The following is a 12,755-nucleotide window of genomic DNA, read 5'->3' on the forward strand; positions in this document are numbered from 1 at the left end:
TTGTGTGATTATGTACCAAACAAGTCATGGGGCTGAGTACACTAATATATCCACTGGAAGTGCCTATGTTGAACTGTGTAATCACGGGTTTGAATCCCTGTGGTTCCACTCAATCTTTTATAATTCTAAGATCGCTATAATGAACGTAATTGAGTTGGATATCAATACACATCTTTTTTCAGTACCAAAATCTGCTTTTCTGGTGTACAAGGAATGCACCAAAACTGTTAAATTTAGGTTGTTGTGCTGTTGTCTTCCGCTATATTGTGTTTTGTTAGAGCTGTGCCACTACTTGTTTTTGTGCCTTTCCCAATTTGCTGCCCAACCATTTTATGAATTGCTGTGTTAGCATCTTTACCCATTTTCTGTTTTCTCTTTGGATGACAAGATGAAGGAACCAGAGACGGTCCTGTCTGAAGCCAATGGCAGCACTCAAGGGTTGCAGGAACAGCTGTCCCAAGAACGGCAGCTGAAGAAGGAGGAGCCAGAGACTTTTAATCAGAAACTCGTCCAGGTCAGTTAGACATGATGATGTGTGAGTAGTGGGGGTTTGCAATGACTCCCACAGATTTACTGGGTAGCACAGATTGCCTAGAGACAACCAAGCATGCTAGGGAGACAGAGGAGTAATAATGGCTATACCGGAAGCCATAGAGTGGTGCAAATCTTTAATCTACTGGAGTTCACAAGTTACTGAAATGCAGGGATTTATTAGTCATATGCCTCTCTTATCCAGTGTGCTTTGAGTGAAAGATTTTATGTACACTTGTATCCACTTTAAGTTAGTCTGTGTTTCATTGATCTCTGAAGAATGAAAGGGTGAGTTTATTCTGCCAAGATGTGAATCTGAGGCTCAGAGGATGCAGCCACATCTATACAGCCCTTAACTTCATAAGCTAAAGACTATGGCCAACAACCGGCAAGGAATTATACATTCCCGATATCATCTGCAGATTCCTTGCAACCAAAGCTGTAATATAGACCTCCCCCAAGGTGTAATGCAGACTATAGATATAATGGAGCTATTTGAAAGCTTAGTCAGGAGGTTTTGTGGCTAATATGACTCCTATGTGTGCAAACCACAGTTATAATGACTGCATCTAAATTCGAAGGAAGCCTCTCCAGAACAGGAGGATATGTAATGTAACTAAGCAAAGATTATAATATGTTCTTTAATACACATGAACAAATAAATGTTAAATGCTCTGTGTCTGCACCTACCTATTGTCTTCAATATATTCCAAGTCCCTGGTGCAGTATCAGTGCACCAGGACCACTTACTGCTTCCATACAATATGTTAAAAATGACCACTACACCAGCCGAGCCAGCCACTGAAGATGGGGGACGTGAGTTCGTAGGGCTCCACATCACCCCACTGTAATCCATCAATTATTTATTTCTGCAGGTATTACAGCGTTACTGTTAGTTGAGACTGCAATGAGCTTAAACTGAAGCATTCATCTGTGGCCCAGAGCTCCCGATACAGCAAGTGTGGCTGTTGGAATGACGAGACCGATCTGAGACATGACAGTGATCCGCACCGCCCACCTCCTCCCTAGTGGCATGCGAAGGAGAGAAATGATGAATGCCCTCTTCCTCCCTTCCATCTGCTGCTGGAAAACTCAAGGCTGTCTGGGATATTCGCTAGGGGTCTGGCAGGTCCGGTTTTAGCACAGGTAGTTCCCGGTGCATCAGTCTTTGGCACGCCCAATAACCAGCTCCTTCACGGATTACTTCACTACTACCCTCCAGGGGTGCCCCTCATCTCTCCATAGGCCCTCTCTCACATGTATTTCATTTGATCATTAACCTCTTTTCAGTGTAGGGTGTCACACTTTAAATCACACGTACATTATACAAAGACAATGAATCATGCAAGTGTGTAAATCATTGTATTGGAAGTGTTACATAAGACAGAGAGGGCTACAAGGTGCAGGAGTCCCATGTCATCCATGTTGGTAGGTAATATATTTTAAGAGTGCTTGGTTTAGAGAGGCACATGATTTAAAATGTAACAGTGGTTGTAATTGACTTTACTATTAAACATTTATTTCTACCCAAACAAACCTTTTTGGAAACATTAGGATACTGAAAGATTGGGGAAACATATAACATTCTAACTTATAGACAAAAGCAGTAACCCACAGTGCTAGCTGCATAAAATACAATTCTGTGTTCTGCTTTGCAGCAGGCATATTAACCCTTTGTGCTTCTTTATTATGTACCAAAAACCCCACTAGGCAAAACTGATCTCTCTCTAGCAGGTACATTAATAACTGTAGTTATCGTGACAAGCCGGACCTGGAGTCTAGAACGAGTAGTAGCTGGAACAGAAACGAACAGGAGGCCTACCCGCTGACTGGATCCTCATGCCTACCCTCACGTGGAGACTGTGTAGAGAAGCGGGAAGAAGCAGCGGGCGTTGAAACCTTTCCCTCCTCCCCGTTAGCAAGTAAGATTCCTGTGCCTGCCGTGAGGGACATCAGATGTGGCGATGGGGAGTCGAAAGACCTTCCCCCTGATATAGGAGAAGCCTATGGATCTGGTGGTGGTGTGAGAAGGGAGCTGGTCCCCAGACCTCAGGAAACCTCACTGTACTTATTGACTGGCCACACCAGGTGAGGGGGTAGATTATTGGTGTGAACTAAAAGGCATCAAGACCACGAAAAGTGGTCCAATGTTGCCGGGGGGGAGAAGCACAGTGTCCCACCAATGACCAAAATAGTTTTGGGGCCAAAGCTTGAGCCTTGACACCAGGGAGGCACTACCTCACACCGAGCTGGGAGACACACATGACCTCTGATACTCTGCAAGCAATCTGAGGGGCCTGACAAGTTCTAGAACACAAAATAGGAGAATTGAGAAGTCAATGTAAGCCCGATATGCCAGGATTTTAAAAACGTTGCAGAGAGGCACAGTTGCAGAAAAGAAGATATCGAACCTGGAAGATGACATGGATTGAGGAAAGCTAAAAATCACAAACCTCCAGGCTGTGGTCAAGATACTCGAGGACAGAGTGGAAGAGGTGGACGAAAGAGCCAAACAGAATATTGTCAGAGTAGTGTGTCTGCTGGAGTGAAAGCAACCAATACAGTTCTATTTTTTTTCCTCACTTTCTTTATTGAATTTTACAAGGCAAATATCCATACACTGACAATATTACAGGTATAGGATACCGTTGATATACATATGTAACCAGGGAATGCAGTTCCTTCAAGGCAAGAGTCAGGCCATGGAGAAGAAAGAGGAAGAGAAAGTAAGGAATAGTTTGGACCAGCACCCCAAGTGCGGAACGGAAAATGGTTCCTTTAGGAAGAAAAGCCCTCACACACCCAAATGGGTGTCCTGCTTCATCATAGGACCTGCTCCTTCTTGAGCCGGTGCTGCAGTGCTCGACGGGCACCCACAGGTGAGCTCTTTGGCAGAGATCTTTATCCCAAAGTCATATGTGAAATATGTGTGTCTAGGGCCTATACAGTAGATTGGTGTGTCATAGTGATGAAGTGCAGCTACATGATTGTCTAAAATGGCTAAGTAGCCCTCTAAATGGAATTTTATTAACTGTGTCTACTTGTCAGATTAACAACATGGTGGCTATCAAGACATGGAATGATCAATGATAGATGTATGGGAAAACAAAGTCAACATGTTTCTTGCCTTAGTTAAGTCAGTAATGATCAAATGGCAATTTGTCAGGATCAATATTGCCCTAATCTGCACAGTGGTTGGAATCTTAAAGGTATCCAGTCCTCGTATCCTCTTAGTGTTCTAATGGTGCCTACACAAAGGTCATTGTGAAGGACCGGCCGACCTGTAAAATAAAAAGAACAGAGAAATCACTTTGGCCACCTACTTATCAATAAAGAAATGGTATAGGTGCAGCATGTGTCAAAAATGTGCAGCATGCTGCTACCAGTTTCACGTGCCTCTATCACAGTGAATTGTAAAACAACACCAAACACATAAGACAAGTGACTCACACTGACATGATAACAGACATATAGGTTTCACACACTTTATTGCAAGGCGTGGATGAAAACTCACTCACATAGTGTAGCTTTTCTGCCTCCTCATTCAGGAGCAGAGCCGATACTGACTTAGAGTCCTGTAATAGAAACAGGCGAGAAGACCTGTGGTGTAAATCAAATGCATTGGACCAACTTAGTGCCCCATCTCATAGACAGCCCATGATTATGCTCACAAAGTCATTGCGTGGACTCCACAGCTCAACTTATAGGAGTGGAGAGGCAGGCAGTATAAGTATCCATAGCCGATGATCCACAGGTAGGTTTGTCCTACCTCAGAACGACTAGAAAAGTAACCATCAGTACTTTTTGGCCCGCCATGTTGGGGGATCATTAGAGGCCCCGTGGTGGAATAACAGGAAAATATTCTTAAAGAGGAAACGTTGTGGTTCCCCCATGAGAGATAGGCAATGTTTAAATCCATCCGGGGGCAATGTAACCACTTGCATCTCAACATGTATGGGGCTCGGCTGCCCGCCCTCTAAAGGGATGTGTGCGCCACCTTGCAATGGTGTGAACAAAGTTAATGTTCCTAATAAAGGAGGTCATACAAATAATACATCCCCGGTATAAAACAATGTTCGCAACCACGGTCGGTGCTGTAACCTTCTATAGGAAGAGAAGCTGTGCGCAACCAAGAACAGTATTTGTGCGCACCCACTCGTAGTCAACAGTTCCAATGCTCCTCTACACAAAAACGTGTGCCATCTTAGAAAGGTATTATATGAAATATATCAGTACCAATCTCGAGGCTGACTATTGGCTCAAAATAGACACCGGGCACCAGACAGGAAATGACAGTGGCAGCAAGAATATTGATTTCCTATAGTCCAGCACAATGAGTCAGTGACTCATAGTCAACCAACCCAGTATGCCTCTGCGCACAAAAACAGGGACCGCTTTGGAACATGTATTTTGGCAATACCCATCTTGGGACGTGTAAATAGCTCCTCCGGCGCCAGGCACCAAGATGGAAATGGCAGAGATAGCACATTTGTTAATTGCTATTGCCATGAATGCCTCACCTAATAAGTCTCCATGTGTAAAATGTTTATTCCTGAACCCATAAGATATGTGACCCTGCAAGGAGGTGAGCTTGGCCAAATCCAAGGAAATCTCTTTCGTAAATGTATTTTTCAGCTCATTGTCAGTAAAGAGTTCTGCTAATTATCACAAGCCCTCTTATTCTTTGCTCTGTTCACTGTGGCTAACCAGTCATCAAGCTATCCTGGAACACATGTCATTGGGCCGTCTTCTATCCTCTAAAATTAGTATCAAGACATGAGCCTGCATTTATAAAAAAAAAAATATTTGTGTGTAAGGTGGCTTGGCGGGGTGATTATATTTTAACCTTGCTCCACGGAATATCAAAATTGAGTCACCTTATATCCATAGACAACTGGAAGAGCCAATTCTTCTCCCTTTTAAAAAGGGCTCCTTGGGACATATGTGTGTGTGTGTGTGCGCCTCCAGAACTGTCCACTGTATCTCATTGGGAGAATGGTCCTCTGTCAAAAAGTGTGTACACATTCTGGTGCTTTCTCTCTTGCAGTGGATGGTAATCCGATGTTTCTTGATACGTGTCTTGGCAGGTCTTGTTGTCATGCCTATATATTTGTTGTTGCAAGGGCATGTCACCATGTACATACAATTCCGTCTGTTGCCGTTTGTGTGTGCTCTCTGTTGCCAGGTAAATGTAGCTGTGAGTTTTATCTCTTTTGTCATTCTTGTTAATGTACGGGCTGTAAAAGACCCATGGGAGAAATGCCCTACCGCCCTGGGTAAGTCCCACAGTTGTCTCTGTTCCGTACTTGTGGATCTTTTTGGTCAGGTGTGTATGAGCATCTCCTTCAAGTTAGAGGTATACCTAAAAGGAAAAGGTGGTGGTGGTAATGTCAGGTCACACCTTTGTAGGATACCCCAGTGTTTCTTATAATTCTCTGTATCCGGTTACAATCAGGTGTAAAATAGGCATGCAACTTAATGTGTCATCTTGTGGTTTGGTGTGTGTGTCTAAAAGTGCTTCTCTATTGTTGTTCCTGGCACACTTCTTATCAGTTCTGACAGTATGTGCTGGATAGTCTCTTGCTTCCAAGTTTTTGGACAACTGCAATGCCTGTGTCTGGAAGTCCTATATGGTGTTACAGTTATGGCGCAGTCATAAGAAGTGTCCGTAGGGCAATTTGTCCCGGAGAGCCTTAGGGTGATGGCTGGTGTACAGAAGAAGACTGCTGCAGTCAGTTGGTTTGCTGTATGTGATGGTGTACAATCCCTCCCGTTCCGTAATTCATGAGATCCAAGAACGGGAGACTGTCATCAGATATGTTACAGAAGAAATGTAGGTGGGAGTTCAAGGTGTTTACCCATTCACAGAACTTGTCACAAGTGGTTCTGTCCCCTTTCCAGAAGGCCATGACATCGTCAGTGTGTCTGCGCCAAAGGGATATGTTGGCACTGAAAGGATCTGAGGCATATATAAATTGCTCACCATAATAAAAAAAAGTTTTCAGTCAAGACGAGTGTGGCAAACTCCACGTCAAAGCTCACAATAGTTAATGATGTCCTTTCACTAGACCGTAGTGAACTCTCTACTCTTCCAAGGTTTCTCCTTGTGGAATGTTAGTGTAGAGTGCCTCCACGACTAGGATTACTAATAAGTCAATCTGGTTTATGTCATTAGTTTCTTCAGGAAGGTTGAGGACATATCTCAAGGGACGATTGCAAGTATGATGCGATTGCCCTGTTGAATCTTTTGGGAAAGAATGGTCATAAAGTGTCTCCATTAAAGTTGCAGTACTGTCAGAAAGTAGTGAAGTATTTGGGTCACCAGATTGAGAAAGGTTCGTGAAAGATATCCAGAGAACGATATTGCAGATAAGTCTCCCAACCACACAGAGAGATGTCAGTATGTTTTTGAGAATGGTGGACTATTGTCGCCACTGGATCCCACATTTTTCAGTTATTTCAAGACCATTGCAGAAGCTGACTCATAAGGAAATCACTGATCCCATAGTGTTAGACCAGGATGAAATGAAAGCGTTCACTGAGTTGAGCGAGAGTTTGTGCAGAGCTCCAGCGTTGGGTATGCCTGACTACACAAAGCCTTTCTCATTGTTTTGTCATGTTCATTGTCTGTCTTGACGCAAGTCCATGGAAGCACACATCGCCCAGCAGCGTATTTTTCAGCTACTCTGGACCCAGTTGCAGCAGCCTTACCAGGTTGTTTGCGTGCAGTTGCCACAGTTGTTCAAAGTCTTTCACAGTGTGAAGGCGTGGTGATGGGATATCCCCTGACTGTAAGGGTCCCTCACTCTATTGAGATTTTAATGTCAAGGACGAAAACCCAATACTTGACTGGTGCGAGATTGACTAGATATGAAACGAGTATTTTGGGGTCGCCGAACGTGACATTGAAAAGGTGTACAGTGCTGAAACATTACTTCCGAGTGAAAATGCTGAAATTGGAAAAGAGGAAAATGTTGAACATGACTGTCTCGAAGTAACTGATTTGTGCACAAAACAGAGACCTGACATAAGAGATACCCGATTGGAAGAAAATGACCAAAGTATCTTTGTAGATGGTTCTTGTCTGAGAGAAAATACAGGGACACTGAGAGCAGGATATGCTGTGTGCACAATTACAGGTACCTTGGAAGCTTCCTGGCTTTGAGGGGTGTATTCTTCCTGGGTAGAAGAACTGGTAGCCCTTACTAGAGCGTGCCATGTTTCTGCTCAACTGAGAGTTAATATCTATGTGGATAGCCAGTACGGATTTGGAATAGTTGATGAATTTTGGTCAATTGTGGTCACAGAGAGGTTTCCTGACCTCTTCTGGTTCACCAGTGAGAAATGGTGAGAGAATCATGGAACTATATATGCGATTCAAATGCCTGAAAAGATTACCGTGGTGAAATGCAGTGCACATCTGAAGTTGCAGGACTATGTATCATTGGGAAATGGATATGCGGATCAAGTCGCAAGGTTTTGCATATTGAACTGTATATCGATCAAAGACAAGTGGGAACTGTTACCTGAAGAAGATGAAACTTGTACGAGCTATGCATTGAAAATAATTGACACTTTGGAAGAGTTAAAATCTTTGCAGAATAATGTTGACAGGGAAGATAAGCGTTCATGGAGCAGATTGAAATGTTTTCAAAGACAAGATGAATTGTGGGTTTCTGAGGAGGGTCAGTTGGTTTTGCCAAATAGCTTGTTGTCTCAAATGGTAAGGTACTATCATGGTCAGGCACATATTGGGAGGGATGCCATGGTTCGTCTGTTCAAACATGATTGGTTCAACCCAAAGTTTAGACAAGTTGCTGAAGCAGTTTGCCATTGTTGTGTCATTTGCCAACAGTTAAAAGCAGGGAAAGGGACAGTGGTTAATTTGAGCCACATTGGAAGAGCAGGAGGTCCATTCAGCAGAATGCAAATGGATTTTATTGAGGTGCCCGTACGTGGAGGTTTGAGATATGTGTTGGTGATTGTATGCATCTTTAGTCACTGATTTGAAGCGAACCCTACACAAAGAAATGGTGGTCTCACAGTAGCGAAACTACTGCTTAGGGAACGGATACCGCATTTTGGGTTTCCGATATCTTTAGAATCAGATAGGGTAAGCCACTTCAATAACAAAGTAATTAAATTGCTGTGTACAACATTGAACATTGAGCAGAAGCTGCATTGTAGTTACCTCCCTGAAGCATCAGGACTAGTGGAACAGGTGAATGGTACCTTGAAGTCAAGAGTTGCAAAGATGTGTGCAGCTATGAATTTGAAATGGCCTGATGCGTTGCCCTTAGTGTTAAAGTTAATGAGAAACACGCCTGACAGGAAGACAGGATTGTCGCCTCATCAGATCCTCATGGGCAGAGCAATGAGGTTACCAGCAGTGCCAGCATTTGTACTTTTCAACATTACAGATGATATGGTGTTGGATTACTGCAAGGATCTGGCTGATTTAGTCCGCTCTTTTTCCCAGCAGGTGGAGGCCACCATACTGCCACTGATCCATGATCCGGGGCACAACCTGAGAGTTGGGGACTGGGTTGTCATCCGAAAGCATGTGAGAAAGACGTGTTTGGAGCCTCGTTGGAAGGGACCATATCAAGTGTTCCTGACGACTACTACAGCTATGAAGTGTGCTGGAATCCCGAACTGGATTAATGCCAGCCACACGGAGAAAGTGGCATGTCCACCGGACCATGAAGAAGCGTTGTTGAGAGTACCAACAACAGTGAGACAAGTCTCAGGGCTGGAAGGAGAGCAAAGAGGAACTGAGACCGGATCTGAGCTCATTGAGGACAGTTCAGTCACTCCTGTGAGAGACGAGGGAGGAGACTTCCAGGAGAGTATCGAAGAGCCTGTCTCAACTGAAGCAGCAGGAGAGCCTAGTCAGAGGAGGGCTTTCCCAGAAGCAGATGATCCTGAGAGACAAAGCAATTGCCAGACCCAGAAGGGGAAGGAGTTGAGGTGGATCAAAGTCAAAGTGATCTGACTCCTCCTGAACCGAATGCAGGTCCGTCAAGAGAACATACCACAGAACAAGGAAAAGGTTCAAGTTCAATCTTGAAGAGAATACTGACAAAGGGTCTACTGAAAGAAGATAAGTGGCCGGAATCGGAAGTGGAAAAAGGGAAAGAAGTGGTTGTCGAACCAACAATAGAGGAAGAAGTAGATACCACAAGGAAAGAAGATCTAAGTGAAGGAGAATTGAATGGTGATCGAGAATTGAAAAGAAAGAGAGTAGCAAGTCAAAAATATGCAGGTGCTTACTGGGGGTATGCAACTACAAACGAATGGTGGCACAAGTTTTTTTCTTTTTGTTTTGATAAAGAAGTTCTGGGTCAATATTTTGAGGTGACATGAAGAAAGCTAATGAACTGAACTGTTGAAACAATATGAGAGAAACGTTTTTGAGAAAGAGACTGTTGAAAGTAACCAGAAGAGACATTGATAACCTGATTTGACTTTTTGAAAACCTGATTTTGACAAAGCTGCTAACCGATTGTGACAAAAGGGGATCCTGGAAGTGAAACTGAACTGCTAAAATAGGAGTTGTTTATTTTTTATTTTTGCTGCAAGTTTTCTAGTTTTCTTCTGCTTTGTGGTTCTTTACAGATCATGAGTAACATTAGTCAACAAGGAAGAGGTGCTAGGCGCTGTAAGTATATGAGCATTGGTTTGGCAATTATGTGTGTGATATTTTTTGTGGTGTTGATTGTGGGTATATATGTTCTGGAAATGAGAGGGGCCAACCATACTTCTGCTTTTGAGACAACTACTGCATTAACAGCATTAGAGAAGTTTAAGTTAGATGAGAAATATTTGCATGATTATACTGATGCAGAAGTAGAGCTTTCTTCTAACTTTTTCTATCGCTTATTGAGTGAGTATGTTGAGACAATGGATGCAAAGAATTGTTTTGTGTGTACGCAGATTCCTTCGTCAGTCGAGGAAGGAGTCACATATCATAGCTTGCCTCTAATCTACTGGATAAGTTGTAGTCTGTTACTAACAAGGTTTCATGTCCAGGAGTACATTCAATACTTCTACTTGAATCATGATCTTGTGTTTTTGTTTATTCCTATAATTAGGAATTTTAGTAAAATAGCTAAGGATAATGACATAGTATTAGTCAGAGGGTTCTTTGAACCTACATTAATGTTTGGCACAGCATATGCACATCGCAATAATCTAACATGCTTGCTTACACCTTTAGAGAAGAGCTTTTTAGATCACATAGATGACAGGAGAAAGGCGTTAAAGGAGAAATTAGAAAAAGGCTTAGAGAAAAGGACTTACAAGAATGATTATGCTTATAGTGCAATTAAGAAGCAAGGGAAATTAGCTTTAGATGCACAACACGTAGGGAAGCTTTGTGTATTTATAGGCCTAAATCGCACACTGACATTTTACTTATGGGGACGAGTGAATGCAGGCATGTGTTTCAGAGTAAATGGACCTTTTTGCTAAATAAAGAGGACCCTGCAATTCCAGGGATATACTATATTTGTGGACTTAATGCTTGTTACTGTCTTCCAAGAGGATGGTATGGGACATGTTATTTGGGGATAGTTTTCCCAAAGATTTATCAAATGGAGGATTTAGAGAAGTTTCTGAAAGTGACTGAATTACATCATAGGAGACAGAGGAGGGAGTCCTCTTGTGCAATAGTGGGAGATATATGTGGAGCAGTGATTCCTTCAGTGGGAGTCATCCTGAATTCAATTAAGATTCAAAAGTTGTCTACTATAGTGGATAACATGCTTACAAACTTTTCAGTGGATATACTCCTGATAGATACTGAATTAGCTGCTGATAGAGCTATGACTCTTCAAAATTGTCTTGCTTTAGACATTCTTTTAGTGAAGGATGGTGGAGTCTGTAGAATGATTCATTCTAGGCATTGTTGTTCATCTATACCGGATAACAGTAAAGAGATAAGAGACTAATCTGACTAATGCAGGTGCTGATTTGAAAGAATTGAAGGAACCATGTGTTTGGGAAAAGGTTGGCAAAGGGTTTGCTTCAGTGGCAATTTGGCTCAGTAACATTTGGAATGGAATTCTATTGAAAATATTGCAGGTAATATTAATTGTTGTGGTTTGTTTATTGGAGATATGGTGATAATGCAAATTATGTAAAAGGATTCAATTGAAAAGGTCTAAGAATAATCAGAGGAGGGAAGAAAAGAAAAGTGAAAACATTTACAGGGAGAATTCAAGGGGAAGACAACATTATGAAGAAATTAAATTGTAAGAGTGTTAACTGATGTGAAATCTGTGGGTAATAGTGTGATAACACATTTAGTCATCAGAGGAGGGATTGCTAGAACAGGTGTCTGTAATAAGATTTATTAATGAGTGTTTATGTGTTTTGAATAATGAGTTTATGTAGGAAATGAAATAACATCGAAAAATAATGCACACATTTGAAAATGTGACCATGAGGAATGGCAACCAATGTTCACGAAATGTACTAACTAATGATTAATACATATGAAATGTTGAAAAGATATTAGATTAATGCAGTAATATGTAAAGATTACGAAGTATGCTTTAGCTTTATTAGTTGTAGGCCTTAACTTAGCGAGTGTCATGGCCTATTTCGCCAGGCCTCATGAAGAAGCTCTGTTTCTTAGCGTTTAACAAGCATGCTGTCCAAGTGAATTAAACTGTGAAATGTCCATTGTCTTGTTAAAAGTGCTGAACAGAAGCTTTTCGTGAGAACCACTGCTAGGAGATGATGTTCCTGCTAATGCAACATTTGATGTGTAATGTGTGTGAGATGAACTTTCCCAGGACAAGAACAGTGAAGATACTGACTGGAGTGGAAGCTGCAACAATATTGTTACCTGACAAGCCGGATGATGAGAACATCGTAAGGTGGACAATCTACTGTATGTGAACGGAGAAATATTAGAATTCATAGATTTGACATAGAAATATTATTGGATAAAGTATGAACATACGATTAACTGACCACTAGGGAATTAGGGGATAGTTTAGGTGACTTTGATATAACAACGCCGCAGAGATAAGAGACAAGAGACTCTTTCAGATTTAAGGAGAGAAGACATCCATTGCCCTTATATTTTTCCTGTCAGAGGTTATTACTTTTCTATGCGTCTTTAGTAGAGACGTGCATATCTTTCATGATTTTGCCCATACTTTCCTGACCGAGACCTGATGCCTTACTGATTGACTGATGACCTGAGGACGAAG

At 42.1% G+C, this 12,755-nt stretch overlaps 1 protein-coding gene across 10 annotated transcripts in view; it reads left to right on the plus strand.

Moving 5' to 3' along the window:
- Positions 1-12,755, plus strand: part of MTCL2 (microtubule crosslinking factor 2) — a 763,577-nt gene that overhangs the window by 139,555 nt on the left and 611,267 nt on the right. For all 10 annotated transcript variants that reach the window (XM_069243910.1, XM_069243909.1, XM_069243906.1 and 7 more), the window contains exon 6: positions 389-514. In XM_069243910.1, coding sequence (XP_069100011.1) covers positions 389-514 — 126 coding nt within the window. The remainder of the gene's footprint in view (positions 1-388; positions 515-12,755) is intronic.

The sequence above is a fragment of the Pleurodeles waltl genome, chromosome 7, assembly GCF_031143425.1.
Source record: "Pleurodeles waltl isolate 20211129_DDA chromosome 7, aPleWal1.hap1.20221129, whole genome shotgun sequence".
Taxonomy (NCBI): Eukaryota; Metazoa; Chordata; class Amphibia; order Caudata; family Salamandridae; genus Pleurodeles; species Pleurodeles waltl.